The following is a 26187-nucleotide window of genomic DNA, read 5'->3' on the forward strand; positions in this document are numbered from 1 at the left end:
AGAGCTAATTTCTTCCAAAAACAGCACCACACTTGTCCTCAAGTTGTGTATGATATTACGACTAGGCTCTGTTTCACTTCAATGTAATTGAGCTGCAATACCACACACAACCTGAGGACAGGTGTGTTTTTGAGGAATCACCTCTGTTTTTATAATCCTGGATAAGCATTTGTTGCAATGTGATTTGTTGCAGAGACCGGTGATCGTGCTGCTTATCCCTTAAAGTGGTACTCCGGTGGAAAACATTTTTTTTCTCATATCAACTGGCTCCAGAAAGTTAAACAGATTTGTAAATTACTTCTATTAAAAAAAAAAAAATCTTAATCCTTCTAGTATTTATCAACTGTATTTTTTTCTGTCTGACCACAGTGCTCTCTTCTGACACATCTGTCTGTGTCAGAAACTGTCCAGAGTAGGAGCAAATCCCCATAGCAAACCTCTCCTGCTTTGGATAGTTCCTGACATGGAAAGAGGTGGCAGTAGAGAGCACAGTCGTCAGACTGGAAAGAATTACTCAACTTCCTCTGGACAATACAGCACCTGATAAGTAATGGAAGGAAGATTTTTTAATAGAAGTAATTTACAAATCTGTTTAACTTTCTGTCACCAGTTGATTTGAATTGTTTCCCACCACCTGAGAACCCCTTTAAGTCACCAATACAAGTTGGAGTTATTAAAGACACTGTTGATAGTGCTGCTAACATCAACAATACCTTTATCTGTTACAGCACCTTGCAAAATCAATGATTTGGTGTATTTTTTAAATAATTGTATGCACAGGTGAGTTCTGTAAGGCCTGAAACCGCATAATAACTATAAAAAAATCATAGGAGAATTCTCTCCTTAAAAAAGAAAATCCCTTCAAAACATTAAGCCCATACAGGAACACTCTCTGTGAGGTAACTCTCAAAGATTGGTTGTAATATACACCTCATGAAACTAAAAGAGTTTGAGCTCAGTCCATCTGATAGCAGGAGACAGGCTCCATTATAAATCACTGGAGCCAGATGCAGCTTGCAATCAAACAGACTGAGCATCAAGACAAGATGCTTCCCCTGGCTATATCTAGAGATTAGGGGGGGTGGGGTCCCATCACTGAGACCCCAACTGATCTAAGCCTTTGACATGTCTGCTTGACATATCAATTTTTTTTTTTTATGACAAACACTTTAACCCCTTAACCTGTTAAGGTCCAAGGATGTACTGGTACGTACTGAGTCCTTTCCCTTTCTATACGCGGGGCCACGACATGGCCCGGCGTCATAGCGGGTTGGGCCTGGCCTCTAACAATGGCCGGGACCCGTGGCTAATAGTGCAAAGCAATGATCGCGGTGCTATTAACCCTTTAGACGCGGCGTTCAAAGTTGAAAGCCGCAACTAAAGTGAAAGTAAAACATTGCCGGTTAGCTCAGGGGGCTGTTCAGGACGTCCGCGGCAAAATCGCAGCATCCCGAACAGCTGTGGGACACGAGGAGGGTCTCCTACCTTGCCTCCTGGTATCCAATCGCCGAATGACTGCTCAGTGCCTGAGATCCATGCATGAGCAGTCAAGCGGCTGAAACACTGATCACTGTGTGGCAGTGTGGCAAAGAAAGGGTGTATTTCCTTGGCTCACCCTGCAGAAGCTCTCACCTACTTCTTAAGTAATGAGGCAGGAGGAAAGGGAGGTGTGTATATGAGATGGAGACTCAGTCTAATCTGGGCTCTTCCTAGGAGACAGCATGTGGGCTGTAGGGAAGAGAAAGAGGCTGCTGAGGAGGACACAGCCCGAGCTATGAGGGGCTCAAAGAGAGTGACATTGTGAGTAGAAGGTTGCAGGGGACATATGTTTAACCGGCTGAGGGAAGCTCAGCGGTTGTTAGTCCTGCTTTTTGTTTATTTCTTTCCCTGCAACCTGTCTAATAAAACTGGCAAGGTGCCAGATTTGCATTATAAGCGTTTGTTTGCTGGTTTATTGAGAAGAAACGCATCCTGTGGCGTGGTCCAGGACGATCCCAGAGCTAATCTCCAAGACAGATCGTCACATTTTGGTGGAGGATGCGGGCACGCCGTTGCTAAGGGCAACCTGTTGCCAAGGGCAACCAACAAGCGAGTTGGAGAGGAGCTGTTGCTAGGTGCAACCCCCTGCAAGATTGCAAGTCGGAGGAGCCCAGCAGAGGAGTTCAAGCACAGTTTGGTGTCTGTGGAGGAGCGTTGCTAGGGGCAACGGATCGAAAAAAAAATTCAAGAAAATGGGACAACCTCGAAAGGCCATTGCTGGGAGCAACCGACGTGGGCCACAAGCTGTGGTCACCAAGACGAAGCCAAGGTCCCGTGAGTTGTCGGTGGGCGGAATCCCACTATGGGTGGACTTGGATTGTTGCCAGACTGTATCTCGGATTATGCCAGAAATAATTCCATTTGTGAAGTCCCGCCCGGAGCCCGGTAAGACTGTTCAAATTACCTTTGATACATGTTTTGGGACAGTAAGCCATGTGATGGAGGTATGTGCGGAACTTACAGTGGAAATTGTACTGGGCAGAGACTTTCCGTATTTCTGGCAGCTGTGGGATGCTGAGAGTGCACCTGAGAGTTCACACCCAAAGGTTCCGGAAGTAGTGAGGACTGGGGGGTCTCTACTGGACTGTGTGAATGGGGCTGTATATTGTGAACCCATGCAGGCTGATAATGTTTTTTCTTGAAACACTTATGTTAATGTGTTCTGATGTAAAGAGTTCTATTCCCACCTCTCGCAGGACAAAAGAAAACCTGTTTGAGCTGGAAATAGAAGGTAAAAAGATGATGGTTTTGTTAGATCCAAAATGTGTAAGTCTGGTAAAGACCAGCTGCAGAAAGCCGGACCCCGCTATAGTGTCTATACAAGCCGGTATTTGGGGTTATAAAACAGTTAATGTGTGTATTTCTACTCCCTATGGTACCAGGGAGTAGAGGATGAAGTCCGCTAAGCTCCAGTGTAAGCTGCGAAAATGTGAGAAAAAGGAAGAGGACCAGGAAGTCCTAAAAGTGAGCAGAGACCAAGATATGGCGGAATTGGCTCAAGAAAGGCTTCTGGGGCCGAAGTTACAGGATACAGTTATGCTTTCTCTGATTGCGAAAAAGTCCTCTAAAGCTAAGATTGAGGTGAAGTCCTGTAAGAAGTCTCCTGAAGCTAGGACTGAGCTGAAACCTGGTGAGAAATCCACTGAAGTCAAGGCTGAGGTGAAACCAGGTGGGAAGTCCTCTAAAGTTGAAACTGAGATGGACCCGTGTCAGAGGTCCTCTGACGGTACAGAGAACAAGACAGTGGTTGGTGAAGCCACTGAGGCCGAAAGATTCTCTGAAGCAGAGGCAGAGGTCCGGCAAGCCAGAAGAAGGCAAAGGTTAGAAGCATCGGTCCTTTCACTCCTTAATTTCAAGAACCCTGCCCACACCAGGGTGAAGAACCTGGTACTGGAGAGGTGTGACCGAGAGACTTGCAATTGGTGGCTGGTAAAAGTCCGGAAGAAAAAAGTCAAGGACTTCAGAGACTGTGGGACAAAAGTTGTCCAAGAGAAAGGAAAGGCAGAAGGTTTCTGCCTTTCAAATACGTGTGCTCCTTCCCGGTGGTCTGAGCAAAGGGGGGGGGGGATATGTGGCAGTGTGGCAAAGAACGGGTGTATTTCCTTGGCTCACCCTGCAGAAGCTCTCACCTGCTTCTTAAGTAATGAGGCAGGAGGAAAGGGAGGTGTGTATATGAGATGGAGACTCAGTCTAATCTGGGCTCTTCCTAGGAGACAGCATGTGGGCTGTAGGGAAGAGACAGAGGCTGCTGAGGAGGACACAGCCCAAGCTATGAGGGGCTCAAAGAGAGTGACATTGTGAGTAGAAGGTTACAGGGGACATATGTTTAACCGGCTGAGGGAAGCTCAGCGGTTGTTAGTCAGGACAAGCGGATCTGTTTAGTCAGTGACCAGACGGTCTAGGATTTTGTTTTGTTCCTGCTTTTTGTTTATTTCTTTCCCTGCAACCTGTCTAATAAAACTGGCAAGGTGCCAGATTTGCATTATAAGCGTTTGTTTGCTGGTTTATTGAGAAGAAACGCATCCTGTGGCGTGGTCCAGGACGATCCAGAGCTAATCTCCAAGACAGATCGTCACAACTGGTTTCCTATGAGAAACCAGTGATCAATGTAAAAGATCTGTGCGTGCAGTGTTATAGCCCCCTATGGGAGCTATAACATTGCAAAAAAAAAAAAGTGAATAAAGATCATTTAAAGGAGAACTACAGGATTGAAAATGTTATCCCCCATCCTAAGGATAGGGGATGTTTCAGATCGCGGGGGGTCCGGCCGCTGGGGCCCCCCATGATCTCCCGTACGGGGCCCCGGCTCTCTGGTTAGAGAGGGCGTGTTGACCACCGCACGAAGCAGCGGCTGACACGCCCCCTCCATACACTGCTATGGGAGAGCCGGAAATTGCAATAGGCAGCACTTCGGCTCTCCCATAGCAATAAATGGAGGGCGCATGTCAGCCACCGCCTCGTGCAGTGGTCGACACGCGCTCTCTATGCAGAGAGCCGTGGCCCCGTACAGGAGATCGTGGGGGGCCCCAGCGGTCGGACCCCCTGCGATCTGAAACTTATCCCCTATCCTTACGATCCTTACGCTATGGCCCCGCATCATAGCGGGTTGGGCCTGGCCTCTAACAATGGCCGGGACCCGTGGCTAATAGCGAGCAGAAATGATCGTGGTGCCGCGCGCTATTAACCCTTTAGACGCGGCGTTCAAAGTTGAAAGCCGCGACCAAAGTGAAAGTAAAACATTGCCTGTTAGCTCAGGGGGCTGTTCAGGATGTCCGCGGCAAAATCGTGGCATCCCGAACAGCTGTGGGACACAAGGAGGGTCTCCTACCTTGCCTCCTGGTATCCAATCGCCGAATGACTACTCAGTGCCGGAGATCCATGCATGAGCAGTCAAGCGGCAGAATCACTGATCACTGGTTTCCTATGAGAAACCAGTGATCAATGTAAAAGATCTGTGTGTGCAGTGTTATAGCCCCCTATGGGAGCTATAACATTGCAAAAAAAAAGTGAATAAAGATCATTTAAAGGAGAATTACAGGATTGAAAATGTTATCCCCTATCCTAAAGATAGGGGATAAGTTTCAGATCGCGGGGGGTCCCGCTGGGGCCCCCCACGATCTCCCGTACGGGGCTCCGGCTCTCTGGTTAGAGAGGGCGTGTTGACCACCGCACGAAGCAGCGGCCGACACGCCCCCTCCATACAGTGCTATGGGAGAGCCGGAAATTGCCGTAGGCAGCGCTTTGGCTCTCCCATAGCAATAAATGGAGGGCGCGTGTCAGCCGCCGCCTCGTGCGGTGGTCAACACGCGCTCTCTATGCAGAGAGCCGCAGCCCCGTACGGGAGATCATGGGGGGCCCCAGCGGTCGGACCCCCTGCGATCTGAAACTTATCCCCTATCCTTAGGATAGGGCATAAAATTTTCAATCCCGTAGTTCTCCTTTAACCCCTTCCCTAATAAAAGTTTGAATCACCCCCCTTTTCCCATTTAAAAAAACAAAACAGTGTAAATAAAAATAAACATGTGGTATCGCCATGTACTGAAATTTCCGAATTCTAAAAATATATTGTTAATTAAACCGCACGGTCAATGGCGTACGCGCAAAAAAATGCCAAAGTCCAAAATAGTGTATGTTTGGTCACTTTTTACATCATGAAAAAATGAATAAAAAGCGATAAACAAGTCCGATCAATACAAAAAGGTACCGCTAAAAACCTCAGATCACGGCGCAAAGAATGAGCCCTCTTACTGCCCCATATGCGGTAAAATAAAAAAAGTTATAGGGGTCAGAATATGACAATTTTAAACGTATACATTTTCCTGCATGTAGTTATGATTTTCCTCAGAAGTATGACAAAATCAAATCTATATAAATAGGGTATCATTTTCATCGCAAGGACCTACAGAATAAAGAGAATGTGTCATTTCTACCAAAAAAAGTAGAAACAGAAGCCCCCAAAAGTTACAAAATGGTGAATTTTTTTCAATTTTGTCTCACAATGATTTTTTTTTCCGTTTCACCGTAGATTTTTGGGTAAAATGACTGATGTCATTACAAAGTAGAATTAGTGGTGCAAAAAATAAGCCATCATATGGATTTTTAGTTGCAAAATTAAAAGGGTTATTATTTTTTAAAGGTAAGGAGGAAAAAACGAAAGTGCATAAAAGGAAAACCCCGTGGTCCTTAAGGGGTTAAGGACCCAGCCAATTTTCAGTATAGGAACCGGCCATTTTTTGCACATTTGACCACTGTTATTTTAAGCATTAATAACTCTGGTAGGCTTTTACCTTTCATTCTGATTCAGAGATAGTTTTTTCGTGACATATTCTACTTTATGTTAGTGGTAAATTTTCGTCGATACTTGCATCATTTCTTGGTGAAAAATTCCAAAATTTGAGGAAAAAATTAAAAGTTTAGCTTTTTTTTTTTACTTTGAAGCTCTCTGCTTGTAAGGAAAATAGACATACCAAGTAAATGATACATTGATTCACATATCCAATATATCTACTTTATGTTTGCATAATAAAGTTGACATGTTTTTACTTTTGGAAGACATCAGAGGGCTTCAAAGTTCAGCAGATATTTTTTAATTTTTCACAAAATTTTCAAAATTTGAATTTTTCAGGGACCAGTTCAGATTTGAAGTGGATTTGAAGGGCCTTCATATTAGAAATACCCCACAAATGACCCCATGGTAAAAACTGCACCCCTCAAAGTATTCAAAATGATATTCAGTAATTGTGTCAACCCTTTTGGTGTTTCACAGGAATAGCAGCAAAGTGAAGGAGAAAGTTCAAAATCTTCATTTTTTACACTCGCATGTCCTTTTAGACCCAGTTTTTAATTTTTGCAAGGGGTAATGGGAGAAAAAGTACCCCAAAATTTGTAACTCAATTTCTCTTGAGTAAGGAAATATGTGTATGTTAAGTGTTTGGTGGGTGCAGTAGAGGGCTCAGAAGGGAAGGAGCAACAATGGGATTTTGGAGAGGGAATTTTGATTAAATGGGTTTTGGGGGCATGTCATATTTTGGAACCCCCTATGGTGCCAGAACAGCAGAAATAGCATACCCTTTTGAAAACTAAACCCCTCAAGGCACATAACAAGGGGTCCAGTGAGCCTTAACACCCCACAAGTGTTTGACGACTTTTCGTTAAAGTCGGATGTGTAAATGTGTAAAAACAAAAAGTGCAGTTTTTCCCAAATTTACCATTTTTACAAAAGGTAATGGGAGAAAATGCCCCCCCAAAATTTGTAACCCCATCTCTTCTGAGAATGTAAATACCCCATGTTAATACGTAAAATGCTCTTCTTGCAAACTACAATGCTCAGAAGAGAAAGGTGTCACATTTGGCTTTTGGAAAGCAAATTTTGCTGAAATGGTTTTTGGTGGGCATGTCGCATTTAGGAAGCCCCTATGGTGCCAGCACAGCATAAAAAAAAACCACATGGAATACTATTTTGGAAATTATACCCCTCAATGAACGTAACAAGGGGTCCAGTGAGCCTTAACACCTCACAGGTGTTTGATGACTTTTTGTTAAAGTTGGATATGTAAATGAAAAAAAATGAAATTTTTCACTAAAATGCTGGTTTTTCCCCAAATGCTACATTTTTACAAGATGTAATAGGAGAAAATTACCCCCAAAATTTGTAACCTCATTTCTTCTGAGTATGGAAATACCCCATGTGTGGATGTCAAGTGCTCTACTGGCACACTACAATGCTCAGAAGAGGAGGAGCGCCATTGAGCTTTTGGAGAGTGAATTTGTTTGGAATGGAAGCTATTATAATCACTGTCACAGAGTGGCACAATGACAGAGCCTGGAGGATGCATCAGTATGAGGAAACCATATAGTGGCTGAATGACACCGCGTAGAGGTGGCGGCAGCATGAGGAGACCATAAAGTGGCTGAATGACACAATCTGGAGTTGGCGGCAGCATGAGACCACATAGTGGCTGAATGACACTGTGTGGAGTTGGCAGCAGCATATAGTAGCTGAATGACACAGCCTGGAGTTTGTGGCAACATGAGGAGACCACATAGTGGCTGAATGACACAGACTGGAGTTGGCGGCTGCATATAGTAGCTGAATGACACAGTGTGGAGTTTGCGGCAGCATGAGGAGACCATATAGTGCCTTAATCACACAGTCTGGATGTGGTGGCAGCATGAGGAGAACATTTAGTGGCTGAATCACACAACCTGGAGTTGGCGGCAGTATATAGTGTCTGAATGACACATCCTGGAGTTTGTGGCAGCATGAGGATAACATATAGGCGCTGAATGACACAACCTGGAGTTGGCGGCAGCATATAGTGGCTATATGACAAAGCCTGGAGTTTGCGGCAGCATGAGGATAACATATAATGGCTGAATGACACAGCCCAGAGGTGGTGGAAGCATGAGGAGACCATATAGTGGCTGAATGGCACAGCGCGGAGGTGGCGGCAGCATGAGGAGACCATATAGTGGCTGAATGACACAGCCTGAAGTTGGTGGCAGCATGAGGAGACCTCATTGTGGCTGAATGACACAGCCTGGAGTTGGTGGAAGCATATAGTGGCTGAATGACACAGCCTGGAGTTTGTAGCAGGGAGAACATATAGTGGCTGAATGACACAGCCTGGAGGTGGCAGCAGCATGAGGAGAATATATGGTGGCAGAATGAGACAGCCTGGAGCTGGAATCAGCATGAGGAGAACATATGGTGGCAGAATGAGACAGCCTGTAGCTGGAATCAGCATGAGGAGAACATATGGTGGCAGAATGAGACAGTCTGGAGATGGCATCAGCATGAGCAGAACATATGGTGGCAGAAAGAGACAGCCTGGAGTTGGCAGCAGCATATAGTGGCTGAATGACACAGCCTGGAGTTTGTGGCAACATGAGGAGACCACATAGTGGCTGAATGACACAGACTGGAGTTGGTGGCAGCATATAGTGGCTGAATGACACAGCATGGAGTTTGTGGCAGCATGAGGAGAACATATAGTGCCTGAATCACACAGAGTGGAGGTGGCGGCAGCATAAGGAGAACATTTAGTGGCGGAATGACACAGCCTGGAGTTGATGGCAGCATAAAGTGGCTGAATGACACATCCTGGAGTTTGTGGCAGCATGAGGAGAACATATAGGCACTGAATGACACAGCCTGGAGTTGGTGGCGGCATATAGTGGCAATATGACACAGCCTGGAGTTTGCAGCAACATGAGGATAACATATTATGGCTGAATGATACAGCCTCGAGGTGGTGGAAGCATGAGGAGACCATATAGTGGCTGAATGACACAGCCTGAAGTTGACGGCAGCATGAGGAGACCACATAGTGGCTGAATGACACCACCTGGAGGTGGCAGCAACATGAGGGGAATATATGGTGGTAGAATGAGACAGCCTGGAGCTGGAATAAGCATGAGGAGAACATATGGTGGCAGAATGAGACAGCCTGGAGGTGGTTTCAGCACCAGAAGAACATATGGCGGCAGAATGAGGCAGCCTGGAGGTGGCAGCAGCAGCATCAGGAGTTCTGAAACTGACCCGGTGACAGAATGGTGCAGTGGGTGGCAATACCAATACCCGGTGATGAAGGTGGGTGAAAAACTTTGCATCAGTCATGAGAAAAGAACCACATACAACAGTTTCCTACCCCAATCACCAAGTGGTCTCAAACTCTTTCCTTCTTTTCTTGGAACCTCCGATTCTCACCTTTCCAAACTTTTTTATTTTATTAACTAACTCTTTCCACTCGCTATGTTAGAGCAATAAGGTATTTAGCCAAGATAGTCAGTTTTGGTATAAATATTTTCAGCTTGCCCATCTCTAAGTCTGACCTGAGCACCACAGAATTGATATCTCTTGCACCCCTATAATTAAATTTACTTTCAAGGAGTTCCCTGATGTGCCCCCAAAAATCAGCCACCTTCGGACATGTCCATACAAGATGGACAAAGTCGGCTCAACTTTGCACACATTTTGGACAACTATGATCACTTCTGCATTTCATCCTCCACAAATACACCGGGGAATAATAAAATTGGAGTATGATTTTTAGTTTTAAAAATAATTTTTTTTTATTGGAGGAGCATTTCTTGGAGGAGCACTCAAATCTCACATTTACTTTTGCCCATTTATTTTTAACTGTTTCTTCAACCACAGTACTTGATTCTTTAATTAGATCTCTAAACATCCTTTTTAATGATTTAATTCACCCTTGCGAAGCAGCTACAAAGGAGATTAAATAATGTGAAGAAATAAAAAGTGCATCCTTATTAGATGTGTTCCTAAAAGCCTCTCTTATCTGTAAATACCAAAAAAAATTCCCAATGTCTATGTGAAATTCATTAATAAGCATTTCAAACGTGATTAACTCCCTATTTCTACTAATTTGCCCAATATATTTAATCCCCAACCGTACCCAAAACCCTGAATATATTCCTTTATTAAATTCCCATTGGAGTAAACTCAAGGCTATTTACCACCTTACAAATTTGTTTAATTTTACTCCGGACCATATAATTCAACCCCATAAAAGAGAGACTTGTGTCTCTCTGGTTGTGCTTCCAAGACTTCTATTATCTCATCATATTTTCCTTTAAACGAGTTTAGCATATGATTTAATAGGGGGTTATTGTTCCCGTTCTTGATATCTTGTGCCTTAGCAGCTAAGAAATAGTTAAAGAAATGAGGCAACCTCCATCCCCCTTCATCCTCTAAAGGGTCATATTTCTACCCTTTATTCGTACTCTCCCTTGCCCCCATATTAATTTATTTAACAGATCTTCTAATCCTTTAACCCCTTAATGACCACGGACGTATATTTACGTCCGTGGCCGTTTCCAGCGATATAACACGCGGTCAAGCGGTGACCGCGCGTCATATTGGGTCGATCCCGGCATGTATCTGAAGTCGGGACCCAGGGCTAATTCTTTTTTTTTTTTCATCAACTGGTGCCAGAAAGTTAAACAGATTTGTAAGTTACTTCTATTAAAAAATCTTTACTCTTCCAGTACTTTCAAGCAGCTGTATGCTGCTTTTTGAATTTCTTTTTTGTCTTGTCCACAGTGCTCTCTGCTGACACCTGATGCTCCTATCAGGAACTGTCCAGGGCAGCATAGGTTTGCTATGGGGATTTTCTCCTGCTTTGGACAGCTCCTGATATGGGCATCAGATGTCAGCAGAGAGCACTGTGGACAAGACAAAAAATAAATTAAAAAAGAAAATAATTTCCTCTGTAGCATACAGCTGCTTAAAGGTACTGGAAGGGTAAAGATTTTTTAATACAAGTAATTTACAAATCTGTTTAACTTTCTGGCACCAGGTGATTTAAAAGAAAAAAAATCTTTTCCACTGGAGTACCCCTTTAAAGAGCAAGGGAAGTTTGTCTTTACAAATCAGTTTTTCCTGGCCGAGATATCGACTCCAAGGTATTTCAACGTAGCCCCTTCTTTAAGAATCGTTTTATTAGAGACTTTCGGTATAGTCCCATCTATCACCGGGAGCAACGAGGATTTGGCCCAGTTCACTTTAAGGCCTGCAATTTCACCAAACTCATTAAATATATTCATAATTTTAGGTAGCATCATTTCCGGATTGTCAAGGAAGAGTAAAAGAACATCCACGTATAACAATACCTCATCATTCACTCCTTCTAACCCAAATCCGTGAAACTCCATTGATCTCCTCAATAGCTCTGTCAGGGGCTCTATATATTAGACAAACAAAATTGGGGCTAGGGGGCACCCTTTATGCGTGCCCCAAGAGAGTGGAAAAGGGTCAGTTAGCCTACCATTGATGATGATAATGGCCTTTGGATCTCTATAAAGGAGTTGAATCCATTTAATTCCTCCACCAATATTATATTCCTCCAATAGTTTACAGAGGAACCTCCATTCCACCCTGTCAAAGGCCTTCATTGTGTCCAATGAACGGAGGGGCCCACCATCTACTTCCAGGTTTTCAAATACCCATGCAATGTTTTCTTGAATTAAAGGGGTACTCTGCCCCTAGACATCTTATCCTCTATCCAAAGGATAGGGGATAAGATGTCAGATCGCTGGGGTCCCGCTGCTGGGGACCCCCGGGATCTCGGCTACGGCACTCCGCTACCATTACTGCACAGAGCACGCTCGCTCTGTGCGTAATGACCAGCGATATAGGGGCTGGAGCATCGTGACATCACGGCTCCGCCCCCTCGTGACATCACGGTCCGCCCCCTTAATTCAAGTCTATGGGAGGGGCATGATGGCCGCCACACCCCCTCCCATAGACTTGTATTGAGGGGGCAGGCCGTGACATCACGAGGGGGTGGAGCCATGACGTCACAATGCTCCGGCCCCTATATCGCTGGTCAGCATCCAGCAGTGGGACCCCGGCGATCCGACATCTTATCCCCTATCCTTTGGACAGGGGATAAGATGCTAGGGGGGGGAGTACCCCTTTAACCTACCAGGAATAAATCCCGATTGATTCGGGTGAATCAACTCAGGTATGACATTTATTAACCGACCTGCAAAAATTTCCCCTAATAATTTAACATCAACAATTAACAGACATATGGGTCTAAAAGCTGCTAGATCCCCTACATTATCCCCCAACTTTTTGGGTATAAGGGTTATATTTGCCTCTAACGTTGAGGGGGGGGGGGGGGAGTGCTCCCATTTTCCAGGATTCATTAAGTACAAGTAAATGTAGAAGCACCTCCTCGGTCCGGGCCTTGGGCAGATGACTCAGAGCCTTCCTTTACTGCTTTTTTTAATTCCTCCATTGTTATGGGGCTATCCCGAAAATCCCTTTGAGTCTGGGATATTCTTGGAAGCACCATTTTCCACTCACTCTCCACAAACTGTCCTTCAGATTTATACAAGTTTGCATAAAAAGAGACAAACCCGTCCCATATTTCAGGAGGAGAAGACGATGTCTCTCCATTTGGTTTAGTAATATTAGTTAACTCTATAGGACTATTTAGATTTTTAATAATTATTGCCAACAAACTACTGGGCTTGTTACCTTACATAATTTTTGGGGGGTTTGAAAAGTAAGGCCTTATGTTGATTTTTTTCGAGTTCTTATGATAAATAAGCCTCATGACTTTCCTTCAAAGAGACATAATTGTTCTGTTCGGTCTGCCACCAATCTTGTTAGTTTTAAAGCATGTACAGCATGGAGTTCTTTCCAAGCAGAAAGAAAAAGTTCATCGTCCTGAAATTGTGAAATTTCTTTAAAGCTCCGGAGACCGCGAGGGGCGCGATCATGCACGCAAGTAGGATTGCAGAGAGTTAAGTGTCCAAAAGAGTTTAACCTCACGTTCGGCTAGTGAGATGATTTTGCGTTCCAGGGGCTTTGTCCCTAGTCCCTGTAAATGTCCTGGATATTGCACTGTGGCAAAAAACAAATCAGCGTTTGCTCTACCGGTTCACCTGACATATTCTTAATAATTGGTAAATTATTTAAATTCTAATTCATATAACATGTCATTTACATATGAATATAACACCACTACCATCAATTTTCTTGATGTACGAGTCACCGTTGAAAATAATACAATTCAGGCGTCTACGTATACCAAACCAACAGCCACTAACTCCCTACTAAAATATGATAGTTTCCATCCTAACTATACTTTACATTCCTTGCCCTATGGACAATTTGTACATCTACGACGTATTAATAGCGGCATTACTTCTTTTAATTTACAGGCGGATGCCTTAACTAAAAAATTGAAAGATCGGGGCTATCCTATACAGTTAATACTACAAGCCCGAGAAAAAGCCATGAAGAGGGATCGACAACAATTACTATACCCCAAAAGAAAAAATACTAATGCACATAAGAGGGAAGGTTTTTCGTTCATGTTCAGACACAGCTCTATGTCCAATGTGATTAGGACGGCTATCAATCGCAATTGGCACATAGTATCCAGAGATAGTACAATGCAGGAAAAAACTATCTTTAAACCAGTGGTGTCCTTTAGAAGGTGCAAAAACATAAAGGACATACTAGTAAAAGACAGATTTGAGAGGTTGCAGGAGGATACTTGGCTTCAGAGATCGGTTGCTCCAGGCAACGGCAGATGCGGGAGCTGCCATTCCTGCAGCCAAATGCTTCCTGTCTCATCGGTACAATTGTGTCAGTATACACATCGGATGAAAGATTTCTTTACATGCCGCACATGCTATGTAGTCTATGCGGTGATCTGTGACTGTGGCCGATATTACGTCGGCAAAACGATCCGATCACTACATAGACGTTTCAGTGAACATGTACGATCACTGAAAACTAAGATAGGATCACCGCGACTAATCAGCCATATGTTGGAAGCACATAGGGGAGACCCGAAACAAATGAAATTTTGTGGTTTAGTACGGATGAATCCGTTAGCAACAGGTGGCGACCGCAACACTGAACTGCTAAAATTTGAAACAAGGATAATATTGAGGTCTGAAGCACTCAGTCCACTTGCTTGCAATTAGAGGAGTGATCTGAATAGTTTTGTCCGTGACTAGTGATAGATGAAGATTAGATATAAGGGTATTGCATGTGGTGCTGCCTTTAAAACCACTCCACAGTGTGATATACATATATTTTTTTATTATGTGTTTTAGAAAATTATATTGACAGTAATTTTTAAAATATTTTTTGTATTTGATTGTCAGCCTTGTCGCGACTAATAAAGTTGTTTCAAATGGGATAGGGATTTAAGGGGTGGGATTAGGTAATGAACCCAGGCTGTGAAGAAGCTACTTGTTAGCGAAACATTTGTTGCCGTGCGTTATACCTGCTCCTACAATAAATGTGAACAGATGGAACCGAGTGCCTCAACATTGTATTCTTCTACATAATAAGACTAATAATGTTGCTTCATCAAAGGGCCTGAGCAAACGGCAGGTGTCACGTATGAGCTGCCACTGGTTGACATTGAAGTTACACAGGGGAGTCCCCCTATCGGCTTGGATCATCAAGAAATCAGTGATGGCTTTTCTCTGTTCCTATAGTCGGTCCAACATATGGAGGGGGGAATTCTAATGTGTGGAAATGTTGCAAATCAGACTATGTTGCTTTGCGGTGTACGAGTGGCTGAAGTGCATGCAAAGTTTCGTTCCCATTGTTAGGATGTCTTGCAGATGGGGAGAACACTTCAGGAACCGCTTGACAACCAGATTGAACACGTGTGCCATGCAGGACGCATGTCTCATGCTTCCTTGTCCAGCACAGACAAGATGTTCTTCCTATTGTCTGTCACAATGGTTCACATTTCAAGTTTTCGTGGAGTAAGCCATGATTTGATTTCTTGATGAATGACTTTTAGCAGTTCCTCCCCTGTGTGACTCTGTCCGCCAAGGCAAACCATGTGAAGAACGGTGTGACACCGCCGTGCCCTGCACACATGGTATGCTGGAGGGGCACTGAGACTTGTCCATGCAGTGGAGGCTGAGGACACAGTGGAGAATGAGGAGGCGAAGTCGACCACTGTCAAAAGACCAATGGCCTGAGAGCATGGATGCTGAAGAATGACCTGTCCAAGCTGCTGTTGTGGCTGTGCAGGAACCACATTCACCCAGTGGGCCGTAAAGGACATGTATTGTCCCTAACCGTAGTTACAGCAGCACACGCCAGTGCTGCCGTGCACAAACCGACAGGCTAAAGGACTGACCCACCTTCAGTTGCACAAAATTGTGCAGGACTGGTACTGCATTATTCACAAAGAAATGACGGCTTGGGACTCTCCACCTTGGCACGGCACAAGCCATCAGTTCTCTGAAAGGTGCAGAGTCCACCACTTAAAAATGGAGGGACTGTAGCAGCAACAACTTGAACAGGAGCACATTCAGCTTCTACGCTGTTGGATGACATGGCTTGGACACACTGAAGGATTGCTGGCGGAAAAACGGACTCGAAGTAGGAGGAGCAGGAGCATCTGGAGCGACAGAAGATTAAGATGACACACAGCTTCCTTCGGCTGAGGTGGTGGAGCTTTGGCTGGCTGAAACAGGGAGCAGCGTGCAACTGGGTGATGCAGCAGGCTGGACCACCACATCGGAGCCATGTGGTGCCAACATTGTGACCCTGGCCATGCTTCACCTTCTGCCTACACATTTTGCATGTGGCTAGCTTAACATCCTCCGGATGTTTGATGAAAAACTGCCACACCTCCTAGTAGCTGATTTTCCCACCAACAGTCCACACTGATTGACTGTAACTGCTGCTGACACCAGGAACCCCTGTTTCACTACCTCCCGGTAAGGTAAGCTGCTGCAAAGCAGGATGTCTATGTCGGGCATGTTTGGCTCCAGACTTTCCTCTTCTACCACCATGCTGACTGCCAACCATGCTACCACCTCGCTGGCTCAACTGCTGCCTCACATGCAACCTGCAACCCTCTTCTCCTGATGATGATGAAGCCCCTTCTGCACCCAGCTCCCAAGTGCGATCTGCTTCATCATCATCGAGTTGTGTCTGCACGTCACTGATGTCCTCCTCAGGTTCCTCAACAGTGTCTGCTTCAGGAGCCTGAACGCTCGCAAAACCACCTCCCATGCTACTCTCCTCATCACTACTTGCCCGTCTAGAGGAGGAAGCGGCAGATGTCTCCTCCACTTCTCGGCTGGGCAGTAGCTGCTGATTGTCCTCTAGTAGATTGTCCTCACTAAATAGTGGAGCTGAACCCACAGCATAAGATACTTCTGTGTGGGATGGAACAGCATAGGACAGAGGCCATGGGAGGACAGAGACTGCTCCCGGGCCATGCCAACTGAGGGTTCTGCCTGAGGAACCCACCGACTGTTGACTGGGGGTGTCAGATGTCACTTGTGATGAAGTGGATGACCATGTTAACCAATTGATGACAGCAGATGGGTTGCTAGTGTAGACACGACCACTAGGTGATGCTGGGAGATCAGGCCTCTCACTGCGACTCCTGCTGCCACTCGCCCCTTGCCTGCTGCGACCTTTGCCTGAAGGATTTAGGCCTCTGCCACTCTTCTGTGCACATCCTGGCACTTCTCTGCCTGACATACTTAGTGCGTTTATGAGGGGAGTACAATACACTCCACTACGCTTAAAACAGTATTTGTCTACAACACTAGCAGGTGTGTACTTTTGCCTGGCCTTTCACAGTATCTAGGCCCTTAAGACTTTAACAGGAACAAAATGGTACACGACTTAGATGTACGCACAGGTTACACTTAATAGAGGACAATATGCTTTTATTGCTCTGCTCATCCTAACGGGCTGGCTACTGTCAGTTTTCAGTTGTTGTACACACCAGTGCTGCAGCACACAGTTACTGTGTACTACACCAAAAATTGCACTCTCTCTTTCTCAATCTCACTTCCCTATCAGTGCCTCTAAGCTGGATTTGGGCTTGAGGAGAATCGCTGCATTAAAAAAGCTTTTCTGTGCAACACATTGCTCTCTGTCCCTCTCTGCTATAGAACGCTGATGTGATTGGGTGGTTAATCACTGCTGTATAAATGCTTTTCTGTGCAATACACACTGCTCTCTGTCCCTCTCTCTCTGCAACGGAAGGCTGATGTGACTGGGAGGTGAATCGCTGCTGTAAAAATGCTTTTCTGTGCAACACACACCTCTGTTTGTTCCTCTCTCTTTCTCTGCAATAAAAGGCTGTAGTGACTGGCCGCAAGATGGCTGCCGATTATACAGGGCTGTGACATCACAGGGGAGGCTGGCTGCTGATGGGCTGCGTACTGCATGTGATTAAGGGTCATCCCGCCTACCCTGTTTCCCAGGATTTCTTGCCCCATATCCTCACATGTGGATCCGCAATTTTAGATGCCCTGGAGCCTGGACCACACTAAATGGAGTTTAATGAAGCAATTTGAGGCAATATTCGTATTTGTTGCATAACAAATTCGGATTGGTCAGATTTGATTCATCCCTAGTGTGGTCCCGTAAGAACAAACACAGGTCAAATATTAGGAATGGATATATTCTTCATAGCATATCCATGACATTTAACAATAAAACATCAGAAAAAATCATATAACCTTAATATTAGAAATGATCCCTGAAGAATGTGCAAATAGACTCCAATAAATTTATAAATCGAGAATCCTTCAGGATTTTCAAATTGGATACCTTATGTCCGCAAAGTTTAAATGAAACAATTGAAAATACTCGATCTTGTGGTTAAAAAATATATAAAATTATAAAAATATCTATTTGATCTCCTGAGATTTCTGGTATAGTATATATTTTCTCATTGTAGGATATGTACAGATATATCATTTTTATTATTTATTCTTTTATTTTATTTTTTCTATCTGGATTCTTCTGTTTCTGTTTTAAATAAGGATAGGAATGGGTTTTATTGAAAATGTATATTGTTCTTATACTCTCTTAAGATGTAAGTAATAGTTCTATCCCCTCATTTTCTGTACCAATGCGGTTATATTAGACATATGACGGTATTGCATCCCCCGGACACGCTACGCTGTGCTGCCTGGAGCTGGGGCGTTCCGGCGGTAGCTGAGCAATGGGAGTCACATGTTCAGCACTTCAGTGATGCCGGCGCTGTCTCACGCGAGAGATTACACCTCTCGGCGTGGGACTCAATGACGCCAACTGGAGCCGGGCTCGGCGACTTCCCGTTTTATCCACGGGCACCTGGCATGGGCACGGAGCGTGGAGTGGATAGGAAGCATGATCAACCGCAATCAATCCTTCAGGTGAGGGTGGTAGACATGTATTTAAGGAAGGAAGGTTTAGGGGCTTAGTTACAGGAGCCAGATGATGCGCATATGTCACCAGTCCTGTGATAGCACCCACTTGTGCGTTGTACCCCATGTTATGGACTCATTAAAGCACAGATGAAAATTCATTGGTGAGTGCAGCCTTTTCTTTATCTTCATTGTGGATGAATATTGGATTTCTCTTCTTTTAAGGCTTCCCTGTTTGTTCTTTCTCTGAAGATGCTAAGTGTTCGTACACGCGAATATAAGGTTACAAAACTAGCAGAGAAGGAAGTCCGCTTATTCTGGACCATTAACTCCTTGAGCTCCTATAAAGAGTGCAAGTGAGTTCCAAGGGGCCTGAGAGGCTACAAGGATCCTGCACAGTTTTCAGATGTTGAAGATTTCCTGAGCAAATGGAAAGAAGCACATCCTGATCACGCATTTAGATTAATGTGCATGATTCTCAAAAGGAATGAAAGTGAATATGAAACTGTCACACAAGAACGGTGTCGTGCTAAAAAAAGAGCTTAAAAAACAACAGAAGCTCGATAAGAAGTTACTTACTGTTCAAGCTGAGAAGTAAAGAATAAAAAGTTTATCCGTGATAAGCTTGATTACGACAATGGCCGCATTTTCGAATGGAACACCAGAAATATTCCACGCCAATGAGCCGAGTCTCTCCGATGAGCCAAAAAACACAAAAGGCTCCGGGGAAACTCCTTGTCCCGTCACAAAGCGGATCTGCAGAAGACGGAGGAAGAAAAACAACCAAGGGAAGCTGGCGCAAAAGCGCAAGCAGGTCACGTAGAAGCATCAGCCGAGTCAATAGAGACAGTCCAGACCCATAATGTCATGAATCTTAGCAACGTAATTCTTCTAAATGAATGCCTAGTTTTACTTTCAAAGGGTCTAAACTACTGCCTTGCAGAACCATTTGGTTTAACTGAGTTGCAAATTGATGTCTTTAAAGCTGTGCGAAAAATAAATCTGAGCAGGCATTTTTAAAAAAAGTGGGTATAGGCCCACTTGGTTTCAGTGCCTGCACAGATTTACTGAGGGTAAAGGGAGTGGGTCTGTCTTCAGACTCTACACATACAGCTTCTAATGTTACCACTGAAAGCCAATTTTTTACAGGAGGTAACCCCTCCACAGTCTGTCCACCAATACCAACAGGTAGCATGTTAGATATATTCATAAGCTTAGTTACTAATGAAATAAAATCAGTACTATATCCTAACGTGAATAGAAATTTATCTAAATCTGAAGAGAATGCTTTATCCTGGTTGAAAAATAGAGATGACTTGATATTCAGAAGGGCAAATAAAGGTGGTAATTTAGTTAACCTGTCTAAAGATCAATATAAAACAGAGGCTTTACATTTGTTGGGTGATACTAAAGTTTATGCAGTGCTAATCGAGGATCCCTGTAACAAATATCTCGGTCTGTAACAGTCTTTATTGCGTAAACATGTAGAAAAGGGTACCATTTCTTTAAAAACTGAAGAAAGGTTACTCCCAAAACATCAAAAAAACAAACCCTACTGGTACTATCTACCAAAGGTCCATAAGTCACTGACCCGTCCCCCGGAGGCGTCCTATTGTCTCCCGGATCGGGTCAGTGACTGAGGGCCAATCTATGTAGACTGGTTACTCAGACCAATACTAAAAGACCTCCCTACCTATCTAAAAGACACAGATGCATTTTTGAGAGCCCTTAAAGATGCCCCCTGGCAAGAAGATTGTAGCCTTGCCTCTGTCGACGTGGAGAGCTTCTACACCCGAATCCCCCAAAAATATGGGGTCCGGGTGGTGGAGGAACTCCTCGTCTACATGGGCAAGGATCCATCCTTAGTTAGATTTATCTGTGACTCATTGGAATTCATCCTATCCCACAATGCATTTAGGTTTAACAATAAATTATTCAGGCAGGACTCAGGGACTGCAATGGGGACTACTGTTGCATGCACCTTCGCAAATCTCTTTTTGGCTGCCTATGAAAAATAATTTGTATTTTCTACCCGTAACCCCTTTGAAGAATATATAGGCACATTTTTGCGTTACATGTACAACATTTTTGTGGTCTGGAAAGGGAATGAGTGCCAGTTTCAAGAATTTGTTAAGTATCCAAACGACAATGGTAACTTCGAAATGCATTTCACTTTCGTGTATGGCGGTGTAGAAATTGAATTTCTGGACGTGAAGGTGGGAGTTAAGGATAATCAAATAATTTCCTCAAATTACAGAAAAGCAGAGCTTCCATCCACCCCATGTAAAATGAGCCATCCCCTATCGCCAATTCATCAGTCTAAGGAGGATTAATAGCTTGAAAAACAAGCTAAAGAACTAGTGAATAGATTAGAGGCCAGGGGCTATCCCTTAAAGTTGATTCAAAAAGCATAAAATAAAGCTAGAAAGTTGTCAAGAGATGAGTTTCTAAAAGAAAAGGACAAAAAGAGAGAAAGGAAAGAAAAATGGTTTGTTTTCTCCCTAAAACATTCAAATATGGATAGTGTAGTGCAACAGGCTATCCAAAAACATTGGGGATTAATCAAAAGTGACCCAGATCTAAAAGAAGTGGCCGAAAGCTGCCCACTCTTCTCTTATAGAAGAAATAAAACTTTAGCGAATATCTTGGGCAGTAACCAATTTAGGGAGAAAACCAATACTTGGCTAGATGTCGCATAACCTAAAGGAAACTTTAAATGCCTGCACTGTACTCATTGTAGATTCAACTCTGAGGCCAAATTAGTAAGAGTAGAAGGTGTGGAATGGAGAGTTAAAAATCTCATAACATGTAAGAGTAAATATGTTGTGTATATGATCAGATGACCGTGCGGGCTGTTCTACATAGGGAAGACTATCCGCTGTCTATATACTAGAGTGCGATAGCACTTTAGATCAGTCCGCACGGGCATGGGATCTCCACGCCTGATAAATCATGTAAGGGAGGTACATGGGGGTGACCCAAATGTTTTGGTATTCACAGGATTGGAGATAGTGAATGGCCCCTATAATGGGGAAGATAGAAATAAAGGTCTTCTCCAACAAGAAGCAATGTGGATACTAAGAACTGATGCAATGGGTCCCCCTGGCCTTAATGATAAAACCGACATGTCAGTATTTTTTGTAAGTTTGTGATTTCCCTTCGCTGCTTAGTTTTTGTTACCTTCTTTTTATATTGAAAATGTATATCGTCCATATACTCTCTTAAGATGTAAGTAATTATTCTATCCCCTCATTTTCTGTACCAATGTGGTTATATTAGACATATGACAGTATTGCATCCCCTGGACATGCTGCGCAGTGCTGCCTGGCATCCCGGCGGTTGTTGCGCAACAGGAGTCACGTGTTCAGCACTTCAGACACATCTTGTGACTGCCCGGGCTCGGCGACTTCCGGTTTTCACCGCGGGCACCTGGCATGGACACGGAGCGTGGAGCGGATAGGAAGCATGATCCAGAACCGTAATCAATCCTTCAGGTGAGGGTCGTAGACACATGTATTTAAGGAAGGAAGGTGTATGGGTTTAGTTACAGGAGCCAGATGATACGCTAAAGGCGCAAAACATATGTCGCCAGTCCTGTGATAGCAACCGCTTGTGCGTTTTACCCCATGTTATGGACTCATTAAAGCACAGATGAAAGTTCTTTGGTGAGTGCAGCTTTTTCTTTATCGTCATTGTGGATGAATATTGTTAATTATCCCGTATGGTGAATGGCGTGAACTTAAATTTTTTTTTTTTAAAGTCCAAAATTGCTGCTTTTTTGTCACATTTTATTCCCAAAAAATTTATAAAAAATTTATAAAAAGTAAAACCTATGCAAAAGTGGTACTGATAAAAACTACAGATCATGGCACAAAAAATTTGCCCTGATACCGCGCCATATACGGAAAAATGAGAAAGTTATAGGTGGTAAAAATAGGGCTATTTCAAACATACTAATTTTGGTAAAATGGTTTGTGATTTTTTTTAAGTGGTACAATTATAGAAAACCATATAACCATGGGTATCATTTTAATCGTATTGACCCACAGAATAAAGAAAACATGTCATTTTTACCGGAAAGTGTACAGCTTGAAAACAAAGCATTCCAAAATTTGCTAAATTGCGATTTCCTTTAAAATTTTCCCTCATAAATAATATTTGTTTGGTTGTGCCATACATTTTATGGTTAAATAAGTGATGTCGTTACAAAGTACAAATGGTGACACAAAAAACAAGCCCTCACATGGGCCTGTGGATGGAAATATAAAAGATTTATGATTTTTAGAAGGCGAGTAGGAAAAATGGAAAATGCAAAAATAAAATTGGTCTGGTCCTTAAGGGGATAATGAAGCAATATGAGGCAATATTCGCATTCGTTGCATAACAAATTCGGATTCGTCAGATTTGATTCTCTCATCCCTAGTGTGGTCCCGTAAGAACAAACACAGGTCAAATATTAAGAATGGATATATTCTTTTTAGCATATCCTAACATTTCACAATAAAACATCAGAAAAAATCATATAACCTAATATTAGAAATGATCCCCGAGGAATGTGCAAATAGACTCCAATAAATTTATAAATCAAGACTCTTACTGGATTTTGAAATTGGATAAGTTATGTCTGCAAAGTTTAAATGAAACAATTGAAAATACTCGATGTTGTGGTTAAAAAATGTATAAAATTATAAAAATATCTAATTGATCTCCAGAGATTTCTGGTATAGTATATATTTTCTCATTGTAAGATATGTACAGATATGTAATTTATATTTTTTTATTCTTTTTTTTTATTATTTGTACCTGCATTCTTCTGTTTCTGTTTTAAATAAGATAGGAATGGGTCTATATTGTACTATATATGGATGGTCTTGGTCCCATTTGGAAGCAATTGTTGTTTTACTGCAAAACATGTTACAGTTTGGGAATAAACCTACCTTTTAACTGACCGTGCTCTGGAAGGGATATTCATCCTATCATTCTTTGGAGGAATTGGTATATTATATGGCAGTCAGTGTCTAGAACCACCCACTGGACTTCAATACCAGAATGTGCAGAAGGTTAACTTGATAAATCACAAGTTATGCTGAAACTTTTCCTACAAAATTACATATCCGTTTGCCCTGCTCTTACTTAGCTACTACTGTTGAATGCAGAATTTACTGTATTTTTGTGTGACAGGTTCCCTTTATATATTATACAATAACTTACCTGATGTCTGTCCAGAGCAATGGCTGTGAGGGTAAGTACAGAGACATGGACTGAGCAATACTGTACAAAGCGGCTTACATGACACATGAGCTTCCCAAAAACCCAGGTACTGCTCACAAATCGAACCTAAGCACAAAGAAAGGGGTTGATGAGTATTAATACAGTATGTGTGACAATACAATCTGTTGTTCAACTGGTTATTCTTCAAACTTTTATCATAATATTGGTCAGCATTTTCTCTATTTGCATACTGGGACATTAATATTAAAGAATGCAAAACATATTTTACACTATCTTTACCAGTTTTAATACTGTAAATAATGTGTTCACCATATTCATTTATCACAGATTTTTATGGTTACGGGTATTTCAAATATGTCTGTTATTCACTGTGCAATGTGTATTGTTTTATTACAAATGTTTTTAAGTAACCTTACCCAGAAATCTTACATTTTTACTTTTTTTTATACATATATTACTGGCACATAGAAATATATAGAGGTATACTTTTACATTATGTCTATGAAAAAGAAAACTAATGAGGTTTTAGTCAGAGAAAAATCCTATCATAAGCAGCTGCTAAGCCAGTGTTAGGACCTTTTGCATTAAATAAAGAAAATCATACGTTTGAGACACAGAAAAGGCAAGACAAAGGTGAAGTGTTTGAAGAAAACTGAATATATACACAGATATCACAAGCAGAGGTACACCCAGTAATTTCAAGCATAACAAAATACTCTAGTGGAGTAACGGGTAAGTTTCCAAGTATAAACAAAACAAGATCCCTAACCAGGGATCATTAATAGAGATAAGCGAACTTTTAAAAAATTTGATTCGGACGATTCACCGAATTTTTCAAAAAAATTAGTTTTGATCCGAATTTGTTATTTAAAAACGGCTATTTCTGGCCTACAGACAGCCTCAATAGGGGTATAGAACACTTTGCTGTGTTCTTACACACATATGGAGTGTGCTGGGGTAGTGAAATAATACTGTTATTCAGAATAACATGCAGATTACCGGCATCACTTTTAGAATCACTGCCGCAGAGTGGCACAATGACAGAACCTGGAGGTGGCATCAGTATGAGGAGACCATATAGTTCCTGAATGACACAGCGTGGAGGTTTTTTGCAGCATGAGGAGACCATATTGTGGCTGAATCACACAGCATGGAGGTGTTGGCCGCATGAGGAGACCATATAGTGGCTGAATGACACAGCTTGGATGAGGCTGAAGCATGAGGAGACCATATAGTGGCTGAATGACACAGCTTGGATGAGGCTGAAGCATGATGAGACCATATAGTGGCTGAATGACACAGTGTGGAGGTGATGGCAGCATGAGGAGACCATATAGTGGCTGAATGACACAGCGTGGAGGTGTTGGCAGCTTGAGGAGACTATATAGTGGCTGAATGACACAGCGTGAAGGTGTTTGCAGCATGAGGAGACCATATAGTGGCTGAATGACACAGCGTGGAGGTGTTCGCAGCATGAGGAGACCATATAGTGGCTGAATGACACAGCTTGGATGAGGCTGAAGCATGAGGAGACCACATAGTGGCTGAATGAAACAGCGTGGAGGTGTTGGCAGCATAAGGAGACCATATAGTGGCTGACTGACACAGCGTGGAGGTGTTGCCAGCATGAGGAGACCATATAGTGGCTGAATGACACAGCGTGAAGGTGTTGGCAGCATGAGGAGACAATATAGTGGCTGAATGTCACAGCCAAGAGTTGGCAGCAGCATGCGTAGACACTAGGCCTTCACAATCCCTAAGATTAAAAGATGAATTCCGAAATTCAAACCGAAGATTTTGGATAGCTAGTGCTACCTACCATGAGGAGACCGCAGGGCTTCACAATCCCCAATAAAAAACACAAGAATTTTTTAAATTTATAATAAAGAATTTGGATAGCTAGTGCTCCCTGCCATAACAAAATTTTTATTCCCAGAACCAGGCCCAGCAGCGGTATCAGTAAACCATATATTGCATGAATGACACAGCCTGGAGTTGGCTGAAGCATGAAGAGACCCCAGGGCTTCACAATCCCCAAGAAAAAACACAAGAATTTTTGAAATTTAAAATGAAGATTTTGCATAGCTAGTGCTACCATAACAACATTTTTAGTCCCAAGCCCAGCAGCGGTATCAGTAAACCATATATTGCCTAAATGACACAGCCTGAAGTTGGCTGAAGCATGAGGAGACCCCAGGGCTTCACAATCCCCCCCCCCCCAAAAAAAACACAATAATT

At 43.1% G+C, this 26187-nt stretch overlaps 1 protein-coding gene across 4 annotated transcripts in view; it reads right to left on the reverse strand.

The window, feature by feature from the left end:
* The window catches only part of LOC130290663 (G-protein coupled receptor 83-like), a 189982-nt gene that overhangs the window by 123389 nt on the left and 40406 nt on the right, over positions 1 to 26187 (reverse strand). For all 4 annotated transcript variants that reach the window (XM_056538594.1, XM_056538595.1, XM_056538593.1 and 1 more), the window contains exon 2: positions 23929 to 24054. In XM_056538594.1, the coding sequence (XP_056394569.1) occupies positions 23929 to 24054 (126 nt within the window). The remainder of the gene's footprint in view (positions 1 to 23928; positions 24055 to 26187) is intronic.

Source organism: Hyla sarda, chromosome 9, assembly GCF_029499605.1.
Source record: "Hyla sarda isolate aHylSar1 chromosome 9, aHylSar1.hap1, whole genome shotgun sequence".
NCBI lineage: Eukaryota > Metazoa > Chordata > Amphibia > Anura > Hylidae > Hyla > Hyla sarda.